Source organism: Drosophila albomicans, chromosome 2L (assembly GCF_009650485.2).
Source record: "Drosophila albomicans strain 15112-1751.03 chromosome 2L, ASM965048v2, whole genome shotgun sequence".
Classification (NCBI taxonomy): Eukaryota; Metazoa; Arthropoda; class Insecta; order Diptera; family Drosophilidae; genus Drosophila; species Drosophila albomicans.
The window spans coordinates 11,221,014-11,234,467 of NC_047628.2; the positions used below are offsets into that span (position 1 = coordinate 11,221,014).

At 34.0% G+C, this 13,454-nt stretch overlaps 1 protein-coding gene across 9 annotated transcripts in view; it reads right to left on the minus strand.

The window, feature by feature from the left end:
* Positions 1-13,454, minus strand: part of LOC117565699 (fibrinogen-like protein 1) — a 169,469-nt gene that overhangs the window by 91,317 nt on the left and 64,698 nt on the right. Inside the window, exon 3 of one of the 9 annotated variants that reach the window (XM_052002620.1) lies at positions 13,183-13,296. The exons of the other annotated variants lie outside the window; for them this stretch is intronic. Coding sequence (XP_051858580.1) covers positions 13,183-13,296 — 114 coding nt within the window. The remainder of the gene's footprint in view (positions 1-13,182; positions 13,297-13,454) is intronic. 9 annotated transcript variants of the gene reach the window in all.

The following is a 13,454-nucleotide window of genomic DNA, read 5'->3' on the forward strand; positions in this document are numbered from 1 at the left end:
TAAAATATACCATAGAGAACTGAACATTTTTAAATAAATTTGGTTATGAATGAAAATTCAATGAATGAAATTTCAATAAAGTGCACTTTAATCAATTTGTAATTAAAACAATATTTTTTTTTAAATAAATATTAGAATAGTATAAAATTATTTTGCTTGGATTTTTACTCTACCCTTATTCTAATTTCATTTTTAGGAAATACATATTTTTCCCTTCAAATTCATTTTTTCCGAGGGTATCTTCAAGTCGAATCTTCAATGTACTCAACAAAAAATTCTGTAAATATTGAAAGCAGGTCAAGTTGTAATTTAGTTTCGCGGCAACTGAATTCATGTTAAATATGATCGTAGTCGTAAATTGCATAAAATGTGTGCAAAAATAGTAATTAAAATCTAAAAAGTGGGCGAGTTAAATAATTGCAAAAGTAAATACGTACCATAATACTCATGTGGCAAGTGGCATTTAATATTGCTATTAATTACAATCAATTAATTAATGCATTTAACACGTAAGCCAAAAACAGTCACATCGTAAGCTGGCGTTAAGCTACGCTTGCAGCGATCCGAAGGCTTTTGGCTGGTTGTGTGTATGCAGCTTGATTAAATCGCATATAAATCAATTACAGAGCTTATTGCTTTATGCGTTTGTGTGTGTGCTGGTGTGTGGGTGTGTGCAACAACTGTCATGCCTCAAGCGTTGCAAGCACCTTCTGCAGCAAGTCCAAGCAACGTCGTATTTCAGCAGCTTACAGCTTAAGTTGCCTTCTGATTTTTATGGCCAACAGCAAACACAAACACGTCGCACACACACACACACAAACACACACTTGCCCCAAAATAGTCCGGCTGATTGCTCTAAGGTGATTAATTATGACAGCTTTTGACTTTTACCAAGACAGTTTTAAGCCATAACGTGACCATTTTGCTACATGCAACACACAACACAACATCGAGTCATCGGTTAAGATCATAATCTCCAAAATGTTGCTGTCTATCTGTAAATTCTATTACGGGTTAAAAAGATTATTTCTATTGCAATTTGACTTCAATGTTTCTTTACCGACTTGCATATTTTATTTTAATTGGCAACTAAATCGTTATATATAAAAATACTTTTACTGAGTGACTGACTGACCAAATGATAAGAGCCAGAAGGCAACAATTTGTAAACAAGAATAGGAACAGAAGCTTAAAGGCTAAAACTTAATAAATATTTTTCTTTCAAATTTTAATTATCTAGTAGCTCTTGTTGTTGTAATAGAGTAGATAAATCAAATAGTCAATATATGTCAATAAGTAATAAATGGGAGAATTTCAAACAGTGGTATATTGTTCAGTATTTTATTAAGTTATAGTAGCAATTGAGTATTGAATTAAAGTATTGAATTTTTATATCTTAAAGAATTTGTATTTGTTCGTACTTTGCTTTGTTGTCCAACTTTACTTTATGTGAATGAATTCTGTTTGAGAACTGAAGTTTATTTCTTAAGTGTTAAATTCCTGACAATAGTTTCTTATCCCTAATGAACCTCCCCAGCATAGAGGAACCATTTTTATACCTACTACTAATAGTGTAGAAGGGTATTATAAATTGTAAAATTTCTTCTTAAAATGTAGAAGTTTATTAAGAAATTCTTTTGTATAGGGAAAAACATCTGTTTCTTAGGTGTCTTAATTGCTTTGGCTGACAATCTGGTATATTATATAATTATACCAAATAAAGATTTTGGTATAATTGAGTATACTTGTTGTATATTAATTTGGTATATTCTAAGAATAATACCGTACTCTTTTGCTTTTATTAACAGTCAAGCACACTCAACTGTAGCTTTCTTACTTGCTTGGCTTACAAAAGTATTTCTTAAATATCTTATACAAGGAAAACAAGTACAAAAGCACAGAGTTATTAAACCCTTCCCTCCTATTGGTAGAGGGTATGAATATATAAATAATAATAAGAACGGGAATAAACTAAAACTGTGCAAAAATTTCTATTTTTTCAATATTTGATTAGTTACCTAACTTTCTATTATTTAAATTGTCTAGCAACAATTGAGTCAGTATAGTCAACATAAAGAAATAATTAGTGTGAGATTTGTAAATAATATTCCTCAGAGTTTTATGAAATAAATGAAAATCCAAAAAGTATATGTATTTTTCAAATATTTGTTTTGTTTTCTAACTTTCACTTGCGTAGCCTCACAAACTTTATGAACTAAAAGTCAGCACTTCTCGTGCCCTTTTCGCCAGCTTGTTATTTTTTGCAAGGACATTTTTCAGTGGACCGCAGTTGGGGCAGTCTGAATGTAGTTTTTGTCGCTTTTTATTAGCCATTTGTTTAGCCCCCGAGTGAACGGAGTTCGGCAAATGAATGTAATCCAGTAAAACAAATGAAAAGTTGAAGCTAATTGGAAGCCACAAGATGTTCCGCTAGAACAAATTGTTGTTTGTTAAACATTGGCATTGCCATTTTCCATTTTCCATTTCCATTGGCCTTGCTTACCAACATCTTTTGGGGGCAAAAGTAAACTTTCTCTCTTGAAATTCATCTAATGAGTCCAGCCAGTCAGTCATTCAGTTTCCTCCTGCCTCTGTCTCTGCCTCGTTGTCATGCATACCGAAAACACAGCATTATTAAAAGCCGTGTCCTGCCAGCAGACGTCGACGTTGTTGTTGTTGTTTGTATCCAGTCAGCGAAGCCATAGAACATCTTGTGTTCTCGTGTAAACCACCGAAATGTCAACAAGCATTCAATTTAAATGCCATAAAAGTTGTACTACTCGTGTAAATGTGTAAATAAGTATAAGTTTGCCATCGCGCAAATGACTGCGGCAACGGCTCAACAGGGCGTATACGTAACAGCTGCTTAATTGCGCCACCTTCCGTTGTGCGCTAAGTTTCTCGCTTTCTCGCTGCAGATTTGCCAGGGCAATTATGCGAAATAGTTTTATCGCATATAAAACATATCCTAGTGGAAAACGCTTTTCCCAATATGCTGTTTTTCCATTAAAACATTGAAGATTATCTTTCGCGCTCCCAAAATATGAACAGTGTTGATAGTTTACCTTGAATTGAGTTGAGAAACTTTAAGAATATAACATGATTATGATCGGAAATTCTCCAATTCTGCTTCTGTTAAGGTGTCTTTAATCCATTTTTCAGAAATTTTAAGAATTCTTTTTGAATTTATTTTTCAATGAATTCTTTTTTATTATATGAGTTACAGAAATAAGTACAAATTAAGGAGAACTTTAACAATATGTTCTATTTAATATTAATTTTTTAATATTACTTCTATTTTAATGAATTTGTTTTCATTACATGAGTGAAAGATTCGGTACAACAATTTAATTTAAAGAGAACATGTTCAAATTAAACTTGTTAGTCTGGTGTCATTTATTTAATATCCTGGTATTCATTAAATAAAAAAACGGTATATTAAGAAATTAAATTTCTTTTATATTCAATTTATTGATGACTTTTAAAACGTTCTACATTTTGTCTTTTCTTAACGCAATTGATTTGTTTTATAGTTATTTTTTTGTTCTGTGTAGTATTTATAACCTTGTTCCTATATTAAACGTAACATTTTATTCAACGTACATAATTTAATTTTTTTGGTAGACACATTTTGCAAAATTTGAGCGCTGTGAAAGGTCATTAATTAATTTTGTTTTCAGAAAGTTAATTACCTTTTCTTTCCTGTATCATAATAAACTTTCTAATTTGTTGTTGCTCTAGATTACAATTTATTTATTTAGCTGTGCTACTAAATTCTCGCATGCGATTTGTTAGCTGTTAAATAAAGAATCGGGTTCATGTCTCAACTAACTTTAACAGTCTGTTGCACTGTTAAGTTAAAGAACGTAAAGCGTGGCTTTCTAACAGCAAATGCCACATTGGTTGAGAATATAAGTGAAATGTTTATGTGTGAGTGCTTCCTCTTTGTGTGTGTGTGTGTGTTTGCTGAGTATGCAAATGCGTTTGCATTGCCTGTGTAAGCTGTGTGTAGGGCTGACCAAAAGGCAGGCAGTGAGTGGAGCGGCCGACCTGGTTTCTCAATCAATATGTCAACCATTAGGCAAATAGCAAATGATAAACAGACGCCCAAAAGGCTGCTGCACAAAAATTACCGGGTAACAGACACAAAGCAGAGAGCGGCAAACACACAGAGAGAGAGAGAGAGCGAGAGAGAGTGCCGAATAGAGAGAGAGTGTTGATTGAAGAGAGCGAGAGAGGCTGCGGCACAAAATTAACAGAGTGCTGTTAAATCGCGTTCGCTCTGCTATAAAAATATTAATGTGCGCGCCCAAAAGTATGCTGCATGTTTTTTATGTCCTTTTCCCGACGCCCCTTCGCCTCTTTGTCTGACCTCGCCAGCGACTTTAATTGTTTGCCGCGATGTTTTCAACAAAAAGAAATATACGGCTAGCGTTGTCTTACTTTTGCGAGCGACTGTTGCCAAAAGTATTGGCCAAAGTATGTGTTTGGCAGCTTAAAGTCTTCAGTCTCATTCTCATTCTCAGTGTCATTTTCAGTCTGCTTCTCAGCTCAGTCGAACGAGGTGTTAAATCTTTTTACGCTCATTCAACACTTTGGCAAAAAGCAATGCCAAAATGTGGGTCTAAAAGCCATTGTAACACGCCCATTGACTGTCAGTCAATTTGCGAATTACTATTTCACCTGCCTAAGGGTCATTCCAGCCACTGTCCTGCTTTTCCCTTTGCCCTCATTCTCTTATTTTTTTTTGCATTTCGTTTTTATCCTTCAAGTGGCAGCTCTAAATTCGAAATGAAAAGCTCATTGTGCGTAGCAATAAGAATGAAAGGTTGCCTTTTCACTGCTGTCTGCTGTCTGCCATGTCGCACTCAAGATACTCTTTGCAATGCAAGGGGAATTATGAAAATACTTTGAGATTGAGCATTGAATACTCTGAGTATATTTGCTTTGACATTTGCAAAAAGCAATTATTGAAGCTGTCAATATTAATGGCAAAGTCGACGCAACTTTTCTGCTGCAGTAGAGAATCAGAAAAAGGTCAATGAGCTTAGCAAGTAGAATCAATCATGATGCCTGGACGAAGCCCTCAGGACGGACTTATAAATATGTACAAGGGACGAAGACGAAGCACAAAGCAGCCAGCAAGCACCCAAGCCAAGGCAGACAGCTGGCGAGAGCTAAATATAAAACACAAATTATAGAGAATTGCCCGAGGTCTGAGGCACCGCTGGCAGCTGAATTGAAAAGTTTAATTTATTCTGTGAAATTGCAAACAACTTTTCGACAGGAAAGACTAGAGACACAGTCACAGGGAAAGAGAGAGGACAGGACAGGAAAGAACCGGAGACTCGTAATGTGGCATTATTCACTTAGGTTCTTCGTTTTTTTTATTTTTTAATCTGCACTTATTTTGCATGCTTTGTATTTTTAGCAGAGCGCCCAAAGCGCAAATTGTACACTTATTAGTTTAATATGAGACTATAAGTGTAATTTCTCTGCGCTTACGAAGCTCGTCCTTAGCTCAGAGAAAGTATTCCTGCCTAGCAAAATTTGACTACATTTAAACGCTTTTTTTTTGTTGGTTGTCTAACAAGTTAATGATTGTATGTGCTTTAAGGCTTTACCAACGTAGAGGAATTATTGGTGAGAATGTTGGAAAAACTTAAGGGCTTTTAAGGTTAATGTGTTGGCAAATCTTTTGTGATAACAGGGATGAGAATTTGTCAATTTTCTGGGAATATGGTAAAGTATTTGAATAGGAAAGTAGTGTATCTAAGAAATCAAGTATTTTAAAAAGTATTTAACAGTCAATTCAATAGAAATTTTACTTTATGAAAAAAATTTCGAAATGTATTTAACTGAATAAACAATAAAAGTTTAGAGCAAGGCTTGTTAACGATACATATTACTCTACTTTTTTCAAAAAATACTTCGGGTTAGTTGTTTTGGCAGATAATCTGGTATATTTTGTAGTCTATGGTATATTTTGAATGCAGTATTCTCAATATACCAAATCAAACTAATATACCAAAGTCATATTGCCACCAAACTAATATACCAAATATAGCCTTTGGAATATTTTAGTATTTTAACGGTATATTAATCTACTATTAATATACCAAATCAAACTAATATACCAACGCCATATTGAAATATCATAAACCAAACTAATATACCAAATATAGCCTTTGATATATTTTAGTATTTTAACGGTATATTAATTTGGTATATTATAAACATAATACCACATTGTTTTGCTTTTCTTCAAAATGAGTAACGGGTATCTCACAGTCGAAAACACTTGACTGTAATTTTCTTTCTTAATTCTCTTGTAAAACAATAAAAAAGCAGTTTGTCAATGCAAATTAAAACACTACCTTTAATCACAACTGACAGAAGAAAGTTGATAGTATTAAAAAGTTAGCTTTTATGATTTTCACTTTTGCAAAAAATGTAATACTAGTCGGGGAGAATATAAATATTTACATATTTGTAAAAGCTTTGCATGCATTCCAGTTTTTATGTGGATGATGAGTTGATCCTTGCTGAAAAGAATTTCCCTGAGTTGAAACTTTTATTAATGCACTTGCGTACTAATTTATGTCTTTCAGTGTTGCATTCTGTTCGGTTAGCTTTTATTAGCACACATATTTCATTGCATAATTTTGGGCTAATGGGAAGCTCTTTTGGTTTGGGGGTTTTCATGGTGATTTCACTCGCTAATTGCATTTGCACATCGCGGTTTGTTTGTCCGCTTGGCGCTCCGCAAAGTATGCAAAAGTTATTTAAGGCAGCTATCGCCTCACACACTGCACAACACCGAATGTAAACTGAATGCACTCACTGTACTCACTGTATTCGCTGCCCTTCCGACTGCTGATGCTGCTTGCTGTTGAGTTCGGGGTGTTGACATACATTTTGCGTTGTTTTTGGTTTTGGTTCATGTTTCATTTTATTTTATTTTGTTTTTTTCTGTATACTTTTGTATTTAACCTGCAGCCTGCTCTTTTTGCTCGAGAGCACCGGCGAAGTACTCGAGAGTCTCGACAAGCATTTACGCTAGACTGGCGGGAGAGCAGCAAACATCCAAATGCACACATATCAGCGAGGGTGTTCCCACAAACAGTTTCACCCGGAATAGCAGTTGAGGAGAAAACACGTTGAAATAGTGGAAATATTTAAAGTGTATTTACTTACACATATATCCTGCAACTATAAATTTAATTCCCGAGTCGAAGGCCCCAGCAGCCAGTATTCTCTTTTAATATAATAAAATAAAAAAAAATGTAATTCATCGTTTGCATACACACACAAAAGTTCTTGATTTGGAACTCGATTTTTAAGTATGAACCCGATACATTTTTAAATGAATCCTGTTTGAGGATTAAAATGTCAAAATATACTAAAAATAACTAGATTTATTCTTCGAAATTCCTGAATTCATTGAGTTTTTCTTTCTTTTTTTCATTTTAATCTACTCATAAGTGTTTTCGGTCAAATCTTTGTTAGTAGAACTGTTGCGCATCATTCTTTAATTATTCAGAAGACTTGGGTTTAAGTGCTACTAACATAATTCCCATCACGGAATCAATAAGTATTTCATAAGTTGTATTAAGCAAAAAAAAGCAAAGGTACAACTGAATATAATAAATGATAATTAAATGATAGTCATAAATATATACTGAATATATTCAGTGAAATAACATATTGCTTTATAACATTTTGTAATACCATACAGTATTAAATTTTAATCCCGAATTTAGATATGTTGGAATTAGAAAAATTAGGTATTCACTTATTTTATATTATTTTTTTTTATTTTTTACTATAAATCTTAATTCCGATTTAAAGTAATTTTGGATTACACAAATCAAGTATTGATTTTTGGTCTATTATCTTTTGAATTTTTATTTGAAGTAAATATTTTTGGGATTATCCAAATATTGACTTCGCTTCAGGCATAACTCGGCGTATTCATCCCAGATTTTTTTGGTTTAACAAAACCAAATCACATATTTGATGCTCTGTTTATAGGTGAAACTACTTTCGGGAACGCTCTCGATGAAGTGTATGTATTTTATATTCCCTTAACGGCCACTTGGAGGTTCTGCAGCGTGTTGAGACAATCAGGCAACTGTCAGAGCAGTTGTTGCTACTCTTTTTTTTATGGGCTTACTTAATTGGCGCCAATGATGGCACGCCCAACGATGTTTGCCCAGTTCGATGTGTGTGTGGCTCTGCATTGAACAGCCACGCCCCCCTCCTTCACCCTTTCTGCCTGCTTCGCAATGATTGAAGGCGAAAGTTGTCATCAAGGTCATCGGCAATGGGTTCGATTTTTGTTGGACAGGCTAAAAGCACGAATGGGTTCAGGTCAGGGCCACGATGTCCAGTTAGTCGAGTTAATAAATATAAATGCTGGCTGCCATTAGGCGCAGCAGGGGGGCATCAGGGGGGCGTGGCAGTTGCGCATATGTCGCTGCTCTTGTCAATTTGAGTAGTCAGCGATGCAGTTTTATAATGCATCTATTTTAGCTGATTGATGTTGAAGATGAAAGCAATGAAAGCGTCTGCCAAGCTGCTTAGCGACTTTATTGACGTTGCAAGTATCGAATGCGTCAATAGATTGCACTCTTTACCTAACCACTTCTCGAGCAGCTTCACTACACTGCGACTGTTGGTTATAAAATAGAATAGAATGTGACTGTGCAAGTCAAAGACAAATATCAGCGATTGTATCCTCAAGTGGACTCAGCTTTTGCTTTGAAGCTCATACACTAAGAGTGGGATATATATTTTGATGCATTCCTTAAGCGTGTTAAAGCGAAATATTCATTTCAATAGTAGAGACTCATCTATTTATGAGGATTTAAATAGTTTGTCCCAAATTATATATACTAAGTTATTAGTTTAATAGCAATCGGCTCTTAGCTGCTTTGGCTGACAGTATGGTATATGTATTTTGACCTCTATAGTATATTTCAAATGTTCTACTTCATCCATATACCAAATATTACCTGCATTATATTTTAGTATTTGTGTGGTATATTATTTGGTACACTTTAAGAATAATACCGCACTGTTTTGCTTTTATTCAAAACGTTTAGCGGGTATCTCATAGTCGAGTAGATACAACTATAGCTTCCATTGTAAATGGTCTTGTAAGGCATAATTTTAAATTTTATTATTTGGATAAACAACATTCGATATCAAGGCATAGTTTTAAAGCGAAGCTTAAGTTGTTGTTGGTTTAGGCTGTTTCCAATATAATTCTTATTTAGTGTTATATATTTGTGAACCAAACATTTCGTAAAATAATTTATCAGATATCCATTAATAGAATTTTTTTGTATTGCAAAGAGAGTCCATCAAACACACACTTTAATGCTTACATTTGTACAGTAAAGTTTTTTTATAAGCACTTCCGAATCACATGAAAGTCAGAAACGATGAGAGTTTAAGAAATGAAAGGCTTAAAGCTAAATCTTTACTACATACAAATTGTCAATTGATACATTTTTTTTTTTATTTTCTTCCTCAAGAATAAAGTTTGATTAAGATGTCATATTTGAAAACAGATTTAATAAAAAAAGAGAAGCAGAATATATATTTGCAATCAGATAATGGATCAGAGATATACATATGAACGTAAAATTTCTTTGGCCAAATTATTCAGCTTGAATTAGCTTCAATTGATATATTCGAAATATGCTTGTTATAGATTCAAGGAACAGAGAGAGTGAGAGAGAGAGAGAGAGAGAGAGAGAGAGAGAGAGAGAGAGAGAGAGAGTGAGATAGCGAGAGAGAGCCTATTCTACGATGCGTTTGCTTCTGTTTCACTGAGTATACTCTGCATTCTGTAAGAAGTTTTGTGTCGGATACGCTGACCAAGAATGAACATTTGTTTATATTGCTCTTAAATAGAGAGTATGTTGGGTTAACATAATTCATGTTAATATAAAATGATAATTATAATGACATAGTGTATTCTATTAAGCAGATATTATCAATAATTTATCATGTTAATCATGAATGAATCATTAGTGAGAATTAGAGAGATTTCTCAATCTTACAGGGCACCTCGCAGTCTGTATTTGAGCTCACTTATGCCAGTTTGTATTGTGTTTAACTGGCGGTTTAGTGTTGGCCATAAAGTTGCGTCTTTAAGTGCCCATCATGTTGTGCGTCGAATGGAATATGAAAGAGAGTGAAGTAGGGACAAAAGGAAGAGGAAACAAGTATCTAGCATTTTATAGCTGTTGAAAAGCAGATGAAATTATACGAGTGCCTAAATAGGGATTGTTAAAATACAAGTCAATCAATAAGATTGCTCAGTAAATCCAAAAAGAGGCTAAAATAAATTCAAGTTTCACTTTAATTTATCGATTGCTTTTCTCGGCGACTGACGTAACAATTGGAGCTGAACGCAGCTGATTTAAATATTTAATCTGCATTAATGCCTGTGCAAGGAATTAAATGATATTGTAAAAGGGAGAAAAGCGAGCTACAGTCGACAATATTTAAGATTCGCTGCTGACTTTTCGCTTCGCAACAAAGCAAAGCAAACTACACGAATAGAACAGAACAGAATAACAGCTAAGGAAGAGCAGCAAAACGGAAAAGAAAAGCAGAGTCTGATGTTCATTGTAGTCGAGGCGCCAAAGCAAGATAAATGGCGCAGAAGTAAACACATTCGGTGTGAAAACTGGGTAACTGGGTAAGCTCTGGTCTCTGGTCTCTGTATTCTGGCTTTGAACCTCGCTCTCTGCACGGCGTCGGCCAGTCGAAGCATTCGAAGCAGGCGAAACAATAGTCCACATTGTGGCAACATCGAGAGGGAGAGATAGAGAGAGGAAGAGAGAGAGGGGGGAAAGAGCGTGAGCTGCAAACAGAGGTAGCATCTGCAGCTTTTGCTGCTGCTTTTGTTGTTGTCGTTGTTGTGGTAGCCAAATGAGACACGCCACAGCAGAGCAAAACATCACCGCTTTGGTCCCTTCCCCTCTGCCCACCTCTTCTTCTTCTACTATATTTGCTCTCGCTTTGTGCGGCAGATTAATTTATTTTATCGCATATTTCACTGACAAATTACGCAGTTTTTTGCACGCGCCACTGAAAGTTCCTCTGCTCCCTCTTTCTCTCTCTTTCTCCCTCTCTCTCTTTTCTCTGTGTGTTGTCTGCTGCCTTGCCACAGAATTTGCCTCTTTCTCAGCGCTTTTTTTTTGGGACTCCATCGAGAAAACTCATTTGGCTTCATAAATTATGCTGATCGAGAACATAAACTGCAAGTTGCATGATTGGAATTTCAATTTTTGCAATAACTTCTCCTAGCTGTAAACTATAATAAACCGAAAGGTATGGAACTGAAATTTGTTTCTGTAATAGGAGAGCTTTTCAGACTTTAGATAACAAAATTGAGTTCCTTAAAATATTTGTGCTACAATTATCTATGAGATATATAATATATTAGTTAATTAACTTTAAGTAATTGTAAAATTTCAGGAGTTAATCATTATTGTTTATTCTATCTTATTTATTTAAGATTTAAATCACTAAAAATCACTTTAATACATCTCTTTCAGTATTTTGTTTACTATATTCGGTATATTAAATTGCTATTTTTTAAGAAGAATAATACTGCATTGTTTTGATTTCATTAATAATGGGTATCTTAGAGTCGAGCACACTCTACAGTAACTTTCCTATTTGATTATTGAGTGTTTCTTTCGTTTTTACGGCCAAACTTTTCGTAATTGTAAAATTTTAGGAGTTATGGTTAACTGGATTGAAATAAATTGTCAAATACAGCATTCAACATTTTTTTTAAGTATTTTTTCGGTATATTTGTTTTTTTTTTTTAATTAATACCGCTTTGTTTCGCTTCTATTAATAACCGGTAACTTAGAGTGAAACTTTTAAATTTGATTATTAATTATTATTAAGTTTTTCTTTAGTTCTTACAGCCAACAAACAGTTAAGGTGGTAAATATTAAAAGATATAATTTCCTTCTGTTAAATGTTGTTCTGTATTGACATACTAAATATATCCATCGACATAATTTAGTATTTTTGGTATATTTGTAGAATATAATCTTTTTTAAATGGGTAGCGGGTATCTCAAAGTCGAGCACACTCGACTGTAGCTTTCCTACTTGTATAATTATAAATCCGGCACTGTTCTTTCATTTGTTGGTCGAATTCATCTGTCTAATAAAAAGAAAATAAATACGCTTATAGCACCCACTATAATACACTGCTCTGTGTAATTGTTATTACTTTTCATCAACTGATGTTGCAAAAACAAAATTTTGTATGTATTATTTGTAACAAAACTGCATCATTTATGTTTAAATAAGAAACGAATATGAGTAGATCGATTATTAAATTACATTAATATTCAAGGTTCGACTGAAAGGATACGAGTATATACAAGATAATCACAAGTTTACTAACTTTTAAGTATTTGCACCTCTATTGAAAGCGTCTAAAGATTTAAATTTGCTACATTAAAAGATACAATAAATGCACTAAAAACTGAAATATTTCCATTCAAAAATTAAACCGCTGCATTAAATAGTCGATCGTTTTATTTTTCAGAACGCAATTTCTTAATGCACCAATTATATATAAATGATTACATAATTGAGTCAAATATGCGAATTTCAACTTTTCAGTTTATCATCATCGCTTCTTTGGGGCGAATTAGCATCTTAACTTCTTTCAGTAAAATATACACGTGAATAGTTTCCCACCAACATAGACCTACCCTATATGGCATATTTAAAGAACTGCATAAGAAACGAAAAATATCTATAATTATGTGTATTCCTTCGAAAATAAAAATATGCAATATTTACCAATCAATACATAAATTGTACCACCAGCCACTTTCATACTGGTATGCGCAATTACCATCATCATATTTGTCGTTGTCGCGATCGATTGTTGAGAATTTCATGTTTTCATAGTATCTCATGCTATCTCCAATAATAGTTCCAATGACTTTACCCAAACTCAGTGCATATCCATTATCTTCATCAGATATTTTGAAGTCGTCATAACGAGCGTTGTAGGTTCTTCCTCTCCGATCAACCAAATGTATGTAAAGTTCGAAACGCTGCAAGCTCGTGATACGATGTATCTTTTCTAATCCAAGAAAGAAATCACTTTCAAAAGAACCGAAACCTTTGCGATACGTTGCCCAATCCCTTTTGAAACTCTCATTTCCCCCAACTCGTTGTTGTATTACAATCCATCCAGGTCCAGCTAACTGACTATCGCATAAAACATTGAATAAACCTATGCCAGAGACATTGAATTCATGAACTCCTGAATAATCTCCGAAAGAGGGGCATGTGGAACTTAATTTATCAAGTTCAGATTGACATAACTGATTTTCTTTTACTTTATCTATTAGCTCAGTTTCACTTTCTGTTAATTTCAATTCAATCTTTTTC